At 30.6% G+C, this 12630-nt stretch overlaps 3 protein-coding genes across 3 annotated transcripts; all 3 read left to right on the forward strand.

Annotated features, from left to right (window-relative positions):
* The first annotated feature begins 3036 nt into the window (after nucleotides 1-3036).
* LOC119669603 (probable serine/threonine-protein kinase clkA) lies at nucleotides 3037-4660 on the forward strand. Its single transcript, XM_038079573.1, has 2 exons — nucleotides 3037-3173; nucleotides 3237-4660. Exons 1-2 carry the CDS (start codon nucleotides 3120-3122, stop codon nucleotides 4623-4625), a joined length of 1443 nt encoding a protein of 480 aa, XP_037935501.1. The 5' UTR covers nucleotides 3037-3119; the 3' UTR covers nucleotides 4626-4660.
* A 2900-nt stretch (nucleotides 4661-7560) lies between these two features.
* LOC119668983 (transcription termination factor Rho-like) lies at nucleotides 7561-8809 on the forward strand. Its single transcript, XM_038078702.1, has 2 exons — nucleotides 7561-7713; nucleotides 7785-8809. Exons 1-2 carry the CDS (start codon nucleotides 7654-7656, stop codon nucleotides 8355-8357), a joined length of 633 nt encoding a protein of 210 aa, XP_037934630.1. The 5' UTR covers nucleotides 7561-7653; the 3' UTR covers nucleotides 8358-8809.
* Nucleotides 8810-10991: 2182 nt separating this feature from the next.
* On the forward strand, nucleotides 10992-12413 carry LOC119669604. Its single transcript, XM_038079576.1, has 2 exons — nucleotides 10992-11149; nucleotides 11202-12413. The coding sequence occupies exons 1-2, from the start codon at nucleotides 11096-11098 to the stop codon at nucleotides 12252-12254; spliced, it is 1107 nt and encodes a 368-aa protein (XP_037935504.1). The 5' UTR covers nucleotides 10992-11095; the 3' UTR covers nucleotides 12255-12413.
* The last annotated feature ends 217 nt before the right edge of the window (nucleotides 12414-12630 follow it).

Raw genomic sequence — 12630 nt, forward strand, 5'->3', positions numbered from 1 at the left:
CTAAAAAATTACGAAAAAAAATTACACATTTTAAGATTAAGTAATTTCTATATTTACACTTTAAATATTTAAAAAAATATATTTTTATTTATTGTAATTTAAACACTTTTTGAAATGTAAACAAAACACAATTTACATCCAACAAGAATTATGACGTTTAATAATTATGCACAATATATCAATTGGAATTTTTTAACTGGCAATACTAGCACGTGAGCACTCACACAACAACACTAGTCACACTCTTCTAACACCAAATAAACAAATACCAATACTCTCGCATGCGAATTTCATTCAAATTCAAACAACAGAGAACATTTTGTTATGCATACATTGTGCTCCGCTATTACTCTTCTTCTTTTTCCCACCCACCCTTTACATAAAACCCATAAATGAGTCTGAAAACACTCCAAATTTCATAGATACAAAAAATACATACACAAAGTATTAAACCATAAAAAAAAGAAAAAAATTTTAATCGAAGCAAACATGAAAACTACACAAGAATATGCAAGAAAAACTCATTAAAAACTGGGCGCGTTTTAGTTATTAAATTTTCTTTAAAAATTTCAATTAATTTTTTAACATTTATTTTTTTATTTTAAATAAAGTATTAGTGATAATTTTCAACAAAGACTTTACAACTCTTCGAGTAAGACGAAACTGCGACCACTGCACTTTCAAATTTAGATTTACATTCATACTTTTTTTCTTCTTCTTTGCTTACTTTTTATGTATCTTAAGGCAAACGAACTTTACCGTTTTTTAGCCATTACACATATTGTACAGACGTGCACTTGATTTATTTATTGTATTTGACACAGAATTGATTTAACGTTTTTTTCACATTTTATTAATAATTATTTAACAATAAAAATTAGATTTTAAATGCAAAACGCGTTAGATAAAGAATCAAAAATTCCAACCGGGAATACATCATCTACAAGATTTTTGTTACGACTGAATTTCATTTGAGAGTTTTTACATACATAATGTGTGAATGCTCTTTTCGACACTGAGATGAATTTACATTGTACCACTACACTCGCACGCTGTGCACATAGTCGAACTCAATATTCACTGCTTTGCAGTTTGAGTATTATTTGTGTAATAGCTTTTCTCTGTACTACTTCGCAAATACAACGATGCGTGCATGAAATGAGAGAGAACATAATGTAAAATTGAGCTTTTTACGTTATGCAAAATAAATTTAAAAAAATATTTCCGAAAAACTTATTAAATTGTAATTATATTTGATTTAATATTTTATTATGAAAGATGTTATATTTTTAATTCATTATTTTATTTTTGGTTAACAATCAATTATGTTACTTTTTTATTTAGTAATGTTTACCATATATACAGACTAGAGGAAGATGTTCTCGAGATGTCGAGATCTCAATCGGATCCGTCAAATCTATATAAATAAAATGAAATCATAATATCTGAATGAAAAATATAATATTAATATTAATTATTATATTTTAGTGTACTCTACTAAAAAAATATATATTAACAGAGCTGTCCAAAGTACGGCCCGCGAATAATGTTTGTAGAGCCCGCGACATGTTTTTAATCTACCACAATTACGAAAATTTTCTTTTTGTGTACTGATAAAACGCATCCTTTTTTTTATGGTACACCAAATAAATAAATTTAAATTATTGAATTAATAAAACCAAATTTAACATTATAACCGTATTTTTTTTTGTATGTATTTGTTTCTGCGTCCCTGGCCTTGATCGCAAAAAACTTTACCTATATAATTACGAATATCTTATGTTATGTTGAGGTTTTTCCGAGTTAATGCAACTAGGCACTTTTAATCTTTCTTAGCTAGGGGCTTTCTGCAGAGTCCCTCCCTTCTCTTTGACTAATTTATGTATTTCTCACAAGCTTCGCTGATTATTCGATGACTGATCTAAGATCTGTATACCATTCCATACGGCTAGTGACTGCTCTGAGAATAGATAGTGCAATGTTGGGTAGCTTACAATTTTCCCGTATCCCATATGTATTTTTTGACCTCAGAATAGACCCGATTCTGTTCTTAGCGCTAAGGTTATTGTGTTTAAGAAGTGACTGTTAGCAATGCCGTAACAACAAGTGGCCGTAACAACTACTTCTTTTGTCTTCTATGTACTTGTGCCAAGTGAATCGTTTATCAAACGTGAATCCCAGGTATTTGATGCTGTTCACCCAAATTATCGAAATGCCTGTGTTTACGAGTTATAAACAGGGCCTTAGTTTTCCCGTTGTTGATTTTAATTTTTCATTTCTGGATGAATTCCAGAATGAGATTACTGCATGTGAACCCAAGAAAAGTATTGAATCTACTTAACTGTATAAATAGTTTATATTACTTATATATGAATAAATGTATACTTATATATGAGCAGGTGAACTATTATCAAAATAAAATTCAAGGCATTAATACTTTCTAATATGAATTTTTTAAAATTAATATTACATTGGATATTGGTAATAAAAGTATTCATATTAATACTAAAAACAAATATTTCCAACGTTTTATAAACCAACGCTAATTAATTAGACTTATGTTCTTATATTTACGTCTAAACATTCGTATTATTATTATACTTACTTACTTTCTTAGAGGGAGAGGTTAAGCATACATGATAAATGCGATAGAGAAACGACTGATCTGGCTGGCTGACTATGATTACTATTTGCGGACAAGGACAACTCATGTTTATAATGGTTAGCTAAAAAAGTAAGCAAGTATTTACTTACTTAATTTACCATAACAATAATATTCATTTTTGTTCTTTATTAACCATAAATCAAACTATCATTTGATAATTATTAGAAGACAAAAATAAATTGTAATGAGCCAAAATTCTTGTCCCTATACAAGTGCATATCAGTGCATTCCGGAGTCCTCCTCTTAAGAGATTAATACTCTTCAAACTATAATCACACACCCTGCACTTCTTCATTTTCCAACTCAGTAAACTTTGTCTTTTTATTCATAACCAATTAAATAAACCTTTCATTCATAGATTTATATTTTTCAATTTATTTTTGCAAATTCCATTCTGACCTAATGGTTTAAATTTAAAGTTTCAATCCGAAAATCATTTATATGAGGAGCAGTAATGTCGGGCTTAAAAAACTTTTTCAATGCCAATACAACAAAAGGGAGAGCAAATGTTAGTTTTAATAAATATAAAGATTTGTTGTTAAAAAATAATAATAGTTGTTTTATTTTTAAGGTTGCGAAAGCCACATATGCCTCCTTCGCCCTTCTATACTTATACTATAGACTGACAAGGAGTAGTAAAGCTGATGTGAAAGCCGATTGTAAGGAATGTAAAGACTCAACTAAGACCAATTCTAGTTGCCATACAGAACCCACTGAACCCACGTGCTCTTCAAATGCTGCTCCTCAGCAAAAATCAAGTGCATTTGATAAAAATGTGTGTAGTGATGCCTTCAAACATACTGGTGAAATCAATTCCTGTGGGAATGGAAACCATGGAAACCATGGAAACGGAAAATCCTGTCAAAAAGGACAAAGTTCGAAATGTAAGTCTTCAAATGGCAAAGGTTCAAAATCGAAAAATTGCTCAGATATGACAAACGGGGATACGGAAAGTTCATGTAATAATTCTTCTCGTCACAAATCTAATGGAAACAGTTGCAAAAATCAATCTGACACCGAATACACGTGCAACCAATCAAGTAATAAATGTGACAACAATAATTATAACTCTTCCCAGGATTCATATAATGACTGCGGTCAAAAATCAAAATCAGAGTATAATTCAGATAATAGTAATAACAGATGTAACAATTCTTCTCGTAACAAATCTAATGGAGACAGTTGCAATAATCAATCTGACACCGAATGCACGTGCAACCAATCATCTAATAAATATGACAACAATAATTATAACTCTTCCCAGGTTTCAAATAATGACTGCGGTCAAAGATCAAAATCAGAGTATAATTCAGATAATAGTAATAACAGATCAAGTTGTGGTAAGAAATCATATGATTCGAACTCAAATAATTGCAATTCACAATATAATGAAAAGTCGTCATGTGATGGAGAATCACAGGATACGGGATCGAATTATGAAAATTCTTCATGCACTGTACAGTCCAGTTCTCGTTGTTCTGGCGGTAATGATAATTCTTGTTTTAATAGAGAGTCATACAATTCGGAATCGAATTGTGGAAATTCCTCATATAATTCACAGTCCAGTTCCGGCTGTAATGATAAATCATCATCTTGTAGTTGTTGTAGTTGTTCTGACTCTAATGAAAATTCATGTGCTAATGGAGAGTCAAATAATTCGAGATCTCAATGTGGAAATTCTTCATGCAATTCACAGTCTAATTGTGATTGTTCTGATTATAACAAAGAGTCTACGTATGGTAGAAAATCAAATAATTTTGGAAATGATTCTGATTCTGGTCGTTGTCCCGACTGTAATGAAGAGTTAACTTGTGGCAAAGCATCAAATAATTCAGGATCAAATTCTCAAAATTCATCATACGACTCACAGTGTAATTGTAGCCAATGTTCAGATCAAAATGTAAACAAATCCTGTGGAGATTCTAGTTATAACTCACAAAAAAAATCGTATTGTAATTAAGAATTACGAAATACAAATCAAGATTTTATTTCTAATTATTAATTACTTCTCATAAGTCAATTATTCCATTTGTGATATGATCACGAATAAAGTTAGCCAAGGAACTTCAATATTATAGGGTACGTTCAACTGAATTTAAAAAAATTTAAATCGCCTTAAGATTATTTTCTATATATAACACAAAAATTATAATTCATTATACTTATCATTATATAATTATTATTATTAAACTTGAATGATAAAAATTTTAGCAAAGTGCATATATAGATTATAAAATCATCTGTAATATCTATTCAACACGAGATTTATTCTGTAATAAAGTTTATATACAATTTTTATACAATTCTAAATTTATTTTATTTTATCAGGGGTTATTAGTTTTTATAAAAAAAATATTTAAAAAAACACCATCCAAAGAGTTAGAAAAAACGGCTTTCAACCAAATCATTTCAATTAGAATTTCTCTTCTCTTCTTCTCTTCTTGACCGCGTTCGACATCCCCTATCTATCGTCCTACACGTCGCATGCTGACACCAGACAGAAATATCAAACCGTGATAGATTTTTATATTTTTATCTTTTAAAATGTTCTCTCTTCCGCAATATTCTTTTGAAGATAACTCCATTCTAACGACATATACTCACTATTTCTTTCTCCGGTTGACAAAGTCAATTTAGCGATATAGCTCACATAGTTCGTCATTCAATCCAGGTCTATATTAATATAGTTAGATTCATGAGCTTTATGGAAAATTTTAGTCTGGAAAACTTCTAAGGATCGTTAATTGTTATTCTTCATCGTCCTTCTGCGGCATACAAAATTAGGTTTAAATGAACTATTTTGGAAGACTTATTTTTGTTCATCCAATAAATAGACAGCTTTTCATACCACATAGTAGTACTATCGGCAAAAATATTTTATTTCTAATATTGAGAACGGTGTCTACCTGGACAGAGTCCTTCACATTTTCAAAAGTGGATTGTCGTCAGAATCTTGGAATTCCAAATAGTAAAGGATACTTTTTTTATCTTTATTTGTAGTAAAACCCATATTATTTTCTGTTTCACTTAAAAAACGTAGTCCATACAACTCTATTGTAATGCTAGATATCTCGCACCGAATATAATCTTCTTTAACGTTATATTAAAGAAGTCGCTTGATAAGATGTCTCCTTGCCTTAAATTTTATTTAATATTACAAGGTTGTGTTATGTTCTTTTTAACTTAAACAGAGCTAGGGAGTCGTAGAGTTTAATTTTAGAAAGGCGGTATAAATCAATTTGTATTTCATTTGCGTTACAATAATCGGTGTATAACGAATATGTGGTCAATAATGAATTTGCCACCCACATTGATTAGTTCAAATTAATAGATTGACAGCTGATTCCAATCTTTCTCATACAAAACTGCGAGAAGTTTAACTTACGGAGTATATAAGACGGAGTATATAATACTCTACGCAAACAAATTCTTCCACAACTATCTTAAACAACTCTGTCTGTAATCCAATAACTCCTTCAGTTATGTCAAGTTTAAACGAGTGAACAGCTATGAAGAATTCAATATAGATGGACGCCGAAACGATATTTCGATTAACACAAATTGGTTTTTCGAGTTTATTTTATACACTGACTACACTTATTACCACTAAAGTTATTAAGAAAGTGGTATCTTTACAGTTTAAGTGTGGTCTGTACATTGTCTGAACATATACCTTTAAGTAGATATATTCCATATAGATTTTGAAATAATAACATTCTTGTAGGTGGTCATGAAGATGTGGGATACGATGCTCTCAATACTTACACGCGACGTTTCAATCTAAAATAAATCAAAAATAAAAGATTTCAAGGAGTTACTTGAATACTTCTTGGTTTTTTATGTTACTCTGTCAGAGTTGTTGAGTAGTACTAGAGAGAAAAAATTTTCTTTAAGCTAAATCGATTGAACTCATTTAATGTAACTTCATCACATGCTACTCAGGATCATGTTCTTATTACATGACATTCATACATGGGATGCCGACTGGACAAGCTGTCTAACTGAAAACTGTCCAAGATCAGTAATTGCAAATATATATAAATAATACATCATTATAATTTAATTCATTCTTCTCTTATTGGCAAACGATTAAATCCTTCATTATATATTATAGAACAATAAGATACAAGGTTGGCGGATTATAGCCTATAAATAAAGCTTTGATAAAGACCGATCGAGTAATCGTCAAGTTCAAACTAACTACTCGGATATTAAAGAGGGAATCGTTCTGCATACCTAGTTGGCGATGAAACTTCTCGCAACTATATTCCATGAAGTAAATACATATTTATGAGTCTCAAAAATTTGGAACAAAAGCATGGGACGTAAGCAAATATATATCTTTAAGTTCCAAGAATCCAAACCAAGATTGCATTAATGATTGAAAACAGTGAAGGTAAGCCTTTTCAAAAATTACTGCTTAGATCTATGTTAAAGATCCAATGATATCCGAACAAATCAATCAGCTTAATAACAAATTTGCTGCAAGTTTCTAATTCTAAATAGATGTGAACTCAGATTAATTGTTGGGTTTTTAACTAAATATAGTTTTGTTAACTTCATACTTTTAGACAAGGGATTACAGAGCACTGCTATCTTCAGATTTTGGGAACTTCAAAGTAAAGTTCGTGTGCTGCGATTATTAGGAAACAAGTCTAGTGACTTTTGGAAGTATCATCGAACTAAAAGTGATCTAATGGTTACAAAATGAAAAATCTTATAAGTTTCATTAATAAAACAAAAATTCATGTACGAGTATTAAGATATATAAGAAAAATCTCAATTACTAAAGAAAAACATGAATTAATTTTTTGTAACAAAGCAAGCCTTACGGATATTTTTATAAAGTATCAAATAAATATTTAAAATTTTAAAAAATTTATGTAAATCATACACACATATTTTTTATTTGCAAATTGTTTCGTTTCAATGTCCTAAATTAAATGTTTTAATTTCAAAATTCGATCCATAGTCCTACCTATATTACCATGGATTTGTCAGAAGTGAAAAAAATTTTTAACCCAAATACAACAAAAGGCAAAACAGCTGCAAGTTTCTATTAAACCTATAATCCATGTAAAATTTTACGCTCGATACATAATAATATATTATTTTTCAGATCGCTGGTGCTGCAGTTGCTACACTTACATTAACATATCTTATGTATCGTATGATAAGGGGTGATCCTAAAAGTTGTCCTTGTTGTACTGCAGAATATTTAGCAGCAAAGAAATGCAAACCAAAAAGACCAAAACTAACTTATTGTCCGGACAAACCAAAAAAATGCTCGAAAGACAAATCTGCACATGGTGGGGCTTCGAAATCTTATGATGATGGAGAACATAGGCACAGCTCTAAAGAACCATCATGTGGTAGAGATAATAGAGATGATAGAGATGGAGGACGACATTCTGACAGATCTAGTAATGGGTATGGTGACTGTGGATCTGGAAATCGTAAACATGATCAAGGTTATGACCAAGGCAGTTGCAATAGAGGACATCATTCAACTGGTCATTCAGCTGGGACTTGTAACTCACATAATGATAGAAGTCATCATTCAGGATCAAGTTGTCCTCATGAGAATCGTGGAAATGACTGTTCATCTGGTCATCATTCTCAATCTGGTCATCATTCTCGATCTGGTCATCATTCTTCACAGGGCTATGAGAAACAATCCTGTAGAGATTAGAAAACATCTGTATGCGATTTCACTTTGAATGCAAGAAGTTCATACAATAACGAAGAATTCATTAATTCAGTATCAATTAGAAAATCTTATTTGATCCTCAAGTGAAATATCTCTAGCATTTCAATTTCATTTTGTGCCAGTACTCTTGGAATGAACAGAGAGGATTATATAAACAAGAGCCAGATAATTCAAAATCAACTAGGATGGCTTATTTGATACTTGAGTCAAGTTTTCATTTTGCGCAGCTGAAAACTAAAAATGACCTAAACACAAATTATAAAGGACTAAAGGACTTGTTACATTACATTTACAATTACTCATTACATACATTTAACAAGATACACATAAGCTACATTTGCCTATATTCCAAACGATTTCATGTATACCAGAAAATTATATATGTCTACATATCAAAATAATAAAGTTTGGACATGATTTAAAAGCAAATATAATAACGATGTAAATTTATTCAAAATGAATTTAACACTTTTAATTGACCTCATCGTAATCATATCATATATAATATATGAAATTTTAAAGGAACATTCGTGACTAGTAACAGATGGATTAGAAGCAGTAAAGAAAATATTGTTTCTTGTTTTGTTCTCATATAGTGTCACAAAAAGATTCTATGAATCCTTAATAAAAACTGACATTATAATACTCACTACTTACTTAATTGGCCATTATAGACGTGAGTATTCCTTGGTCACATAAAATAGCCTCCACCAGCTAACCGATCATGGCTTGCTGTCGTCAGTTAGTAGTGCCGACTGCCCGTAAATCGTTGATCAACTGGTCCTTCCACCGAAGATGTGGACGTCCTCTACCGCGTTTTCTACTTGCGGGATTTACCCTGGAAATATCTCGGAACATCTGTGAACACCTTTAACAGTTTCTTCCATTTGCACGAAATGACCGAGCCATTTTAATAATAATTTCAAATACAGAACAGATTAATTAGTATATGGGCTGCAAATATGCAATCGAAACCTGAATAATGCAATTATCACAGTAACAAACCCTTCACGAGTATTCAGCCGAAAAATCAAATCATAAGATCATTATATCTAAATGATATTATGAACACTTTAGATACCAAATGAAAAACAAAAATTAGACGTCTGAATATTTTAAAATAGTACACGAACAACTCTCCAGCAGAGCCTGAAATGGGGCTAATAGTAAATTAACTAATTGGTTACTATTCTACTAATAAATATTTAAATATTGTTCGGGCTAATTCAAGAATTTGTGTTAAAAAAATAGTAATATTTTAAACTTAGGGGAACTTTTACTGAAAGAAACATAGTTACACTTTCTTTATAATTAGCAAGAAAGTGTGAACACTAACTTTATAACCATATTTCCACTACTTACTTAGTAAGTTTTTTAAGTAACTTTAAGATTTTATCGTTTCCATTTTCATTAGTTACTTATTGTATGTGAAAGCGCTTTTATGTGTCAGAAACTTCTTTGAAAGTACTAAGAAAGCTTCTGTTTGTTTAAATAAACACACAAAAAATTAATTATAATTGATAAATTTTTTGTATGTATTTTATATAACCAACACATATTCAATTAATAAAAATAAAGATTTTATTAAATTGTTACTTACTTTGTCAGTGCCTTTGTTTACAGCTCAGCTGTTGTTTGTTTACATTTTACATATAAAACATATGACAAATATTTCAAATTTTGGTAATTTACCTTTTCGAAAATTTATTTTTAAGGGTTGCATTCAACAGTTTTGGCCTAATTTTCCTTACTTTATTTTTAAGTAAATTAAAAAGCAGGGAAGCTCTTTATGTGGCTAACGAAATGTATTTGTTAAATTTCACTTTATTAGCAAATATACTATAAATATACTATTAAGATCTATAATTATTGTATTAGTTTTAAAATGACTTCAGAAATAATTTCAGGACCTTAAATGAATTAAATATTAAGAAGTAAGTAAAACGTATATATACTATTGGTACCAAAATGTACTTCAAATCCATTTTTTAGTCTTGTTGAAATAGATGTAGTATCAAACAGAATTACAATAATACGCAGTTTAAAATAGTTAACAAATATTAAGTAAGAATTTTGTCAGGATTTCTCGATAGATTTTGCAAACTAAGAAAACGTGTATATAGCACTATAAACAATAATTCACTATCTAGACTTTAAGACAGTTTAGTTCTAACGAATTAGGAGTAAAGTTAGAATATACATTTAAAGAAACCTACAAATCTTTATTTTATGTTATATTAAAGTTTAAACATAACAGTTATTATAAATTATAAATATTGCCTCGAGACAAATATATTATTGTTTCATGTTGTTTCAAATTTTAGCTCTGCAATCTATTGTGGTAAATTGTAAGACCCCTATCCCTAATTCCATTAATATCCACAATTCCATTTTGACATTATTGTAGAGTCACATGAACATATATATTTATATTTATATTATATTGTTTTGTAATGTTAAAAAAAAAAAAAAAAAAATGAAAATCTTGTCATATTCCTATAAAAAGATCCATAATCAAATTTCTGAGAAAGCAGTTGTTCTATATTCTTTTAAACATGTAAACTTTGTAAATTCTTTCATACGATATATTAAATAAATTTTTTGTGTACAAAAATGTTTTAGATTTTTATTTATTTTTATTTGTAAAATATGTTTGGTGTCCAGGGTCTAAATTAATAGTTTTTGTTCTAAAAATTGTAGTAGGACTATGAGGAGCAAAAATGGCGGACTTAAAAAAATATTTTAATCCCAATACACAAGCAGGCAAAGCAACTGTACGTATCTAATTCCATTAAAAATAGATTTTAAGTAATAATTGTTTTAAAGATTGCTGGCACTGCTGTAGTCACCGCTGTTACATTAACATATCTATGCTATAGAATGTTTAGGACCTGCCCATCTAACGATTGTCCTTGTTGTACAGCAGAAAGAGCAGCAAGCCTTTATGCTCCTCAACCCCCTCCTCCTACTACCGAAAAACCGATAATACCTCATGATCCGCACAAACAAAAATCAGCGGTCTTTGCAAAACCACATGGACATTCAGAATCAGGCTCCAGCGGTTCCCATGAACCAACATATGAAAGAGATGAAAGAGATGAACCTCGACGTCCTGTCAGACGTAGTAGAGAGTATGATGACTACGAACCTAGAAGGGATTCACGTGATTACAGTCGCGAAAGATACAGGTATGATGGACGTTATTCAGAACCACCACCTGGAGATCGTTATGGAGGATCTGGCGAAAGATCACATTCAAGTTGCAGACACGAAAATTTCTGTCCTAATTGTGGTTATAGTTATCATAATGAAAAACCCTCATGTAATCATTTTTCACATAATAACAACTGCAACTCCTGTGGTGGAAACTCACAAAATTCGAGATCACATTGTCCCCATGAGAGTTCATCTTGTGGAAGACAATCGAATACTTGTTCATCATGCTCATCAAATGAAAGACGATCACCAAGTTGTGGGTCCACTTGTTCACACGAGAAAAGGTCACAGAACTGTGGATCAAATTATTCACAAGGATCACATTCACAATCAAATAGATGTCAAAGATCACACAATAATGAGAGAAGAGTTAGTGAACGATCCAGTTGCTCACATGTGTCACACGATTCTCGTAAAAAAAGTGGATGCAATTCATATAATACTGAACCAGTATCAAATAAACACCGAGATCAAAAATCGCCTTGTAAAAATAAAGAACAAACTGATGTTGAGGACCCTGAAGGTCTTGACTTTTGCCAGAAGAAACAGAGAGAGTTCGAAATGGAAAATGGCACTAAAACTTCTAAACACAAGAAAGATCAAAGAAACATTGAAGGGGAACATTTACTTAGAAATGCTGGAGCAGCAATGGGTGCCCCATAAAATGTCAGCACTAAACGCTTTGAATATTTAAGCAACCGCAATAATATTTTTTTTCTCCAGAAGCATTTATAAATAAACTTTACTATTAGAAAATACACGCACACTTAACAGATTAACAAGAAACACTATCAAATTAAAAAACCTTATGGACTAAACATATTACAAATTGTTTTTTTTTTTAATTTTGTTACTGGATATTAGTCTTACCATCTAGATTAGATGAGTCTGTCTAATATGAACAAATGTTGCCTTTGCTTATCCAGAACGTGGTTACTGAAGCAAAAGCTCTTGTTCCTATATATAATTAGGTTCTTTTGAACAGAAAAGGCATTGTTATCTTCAAATCGAGTGACTTCTATTCGAGTAGTGTCTATTG

The sequence above is a fragment of the Teleopsis dalmanni genome, chromosome 1, assembly GCF_002237135.1.
Source record: "Teleopsis dalmanni isolate 2A chromosome 1, ASM223713v2, whole genome shotgun sequence".
NCBI lineage: Eukaryota > Metazoa > Arthropoda > Insecta > Diptera > Diopsidae > Teleopsis > Teleopsis dalmanni.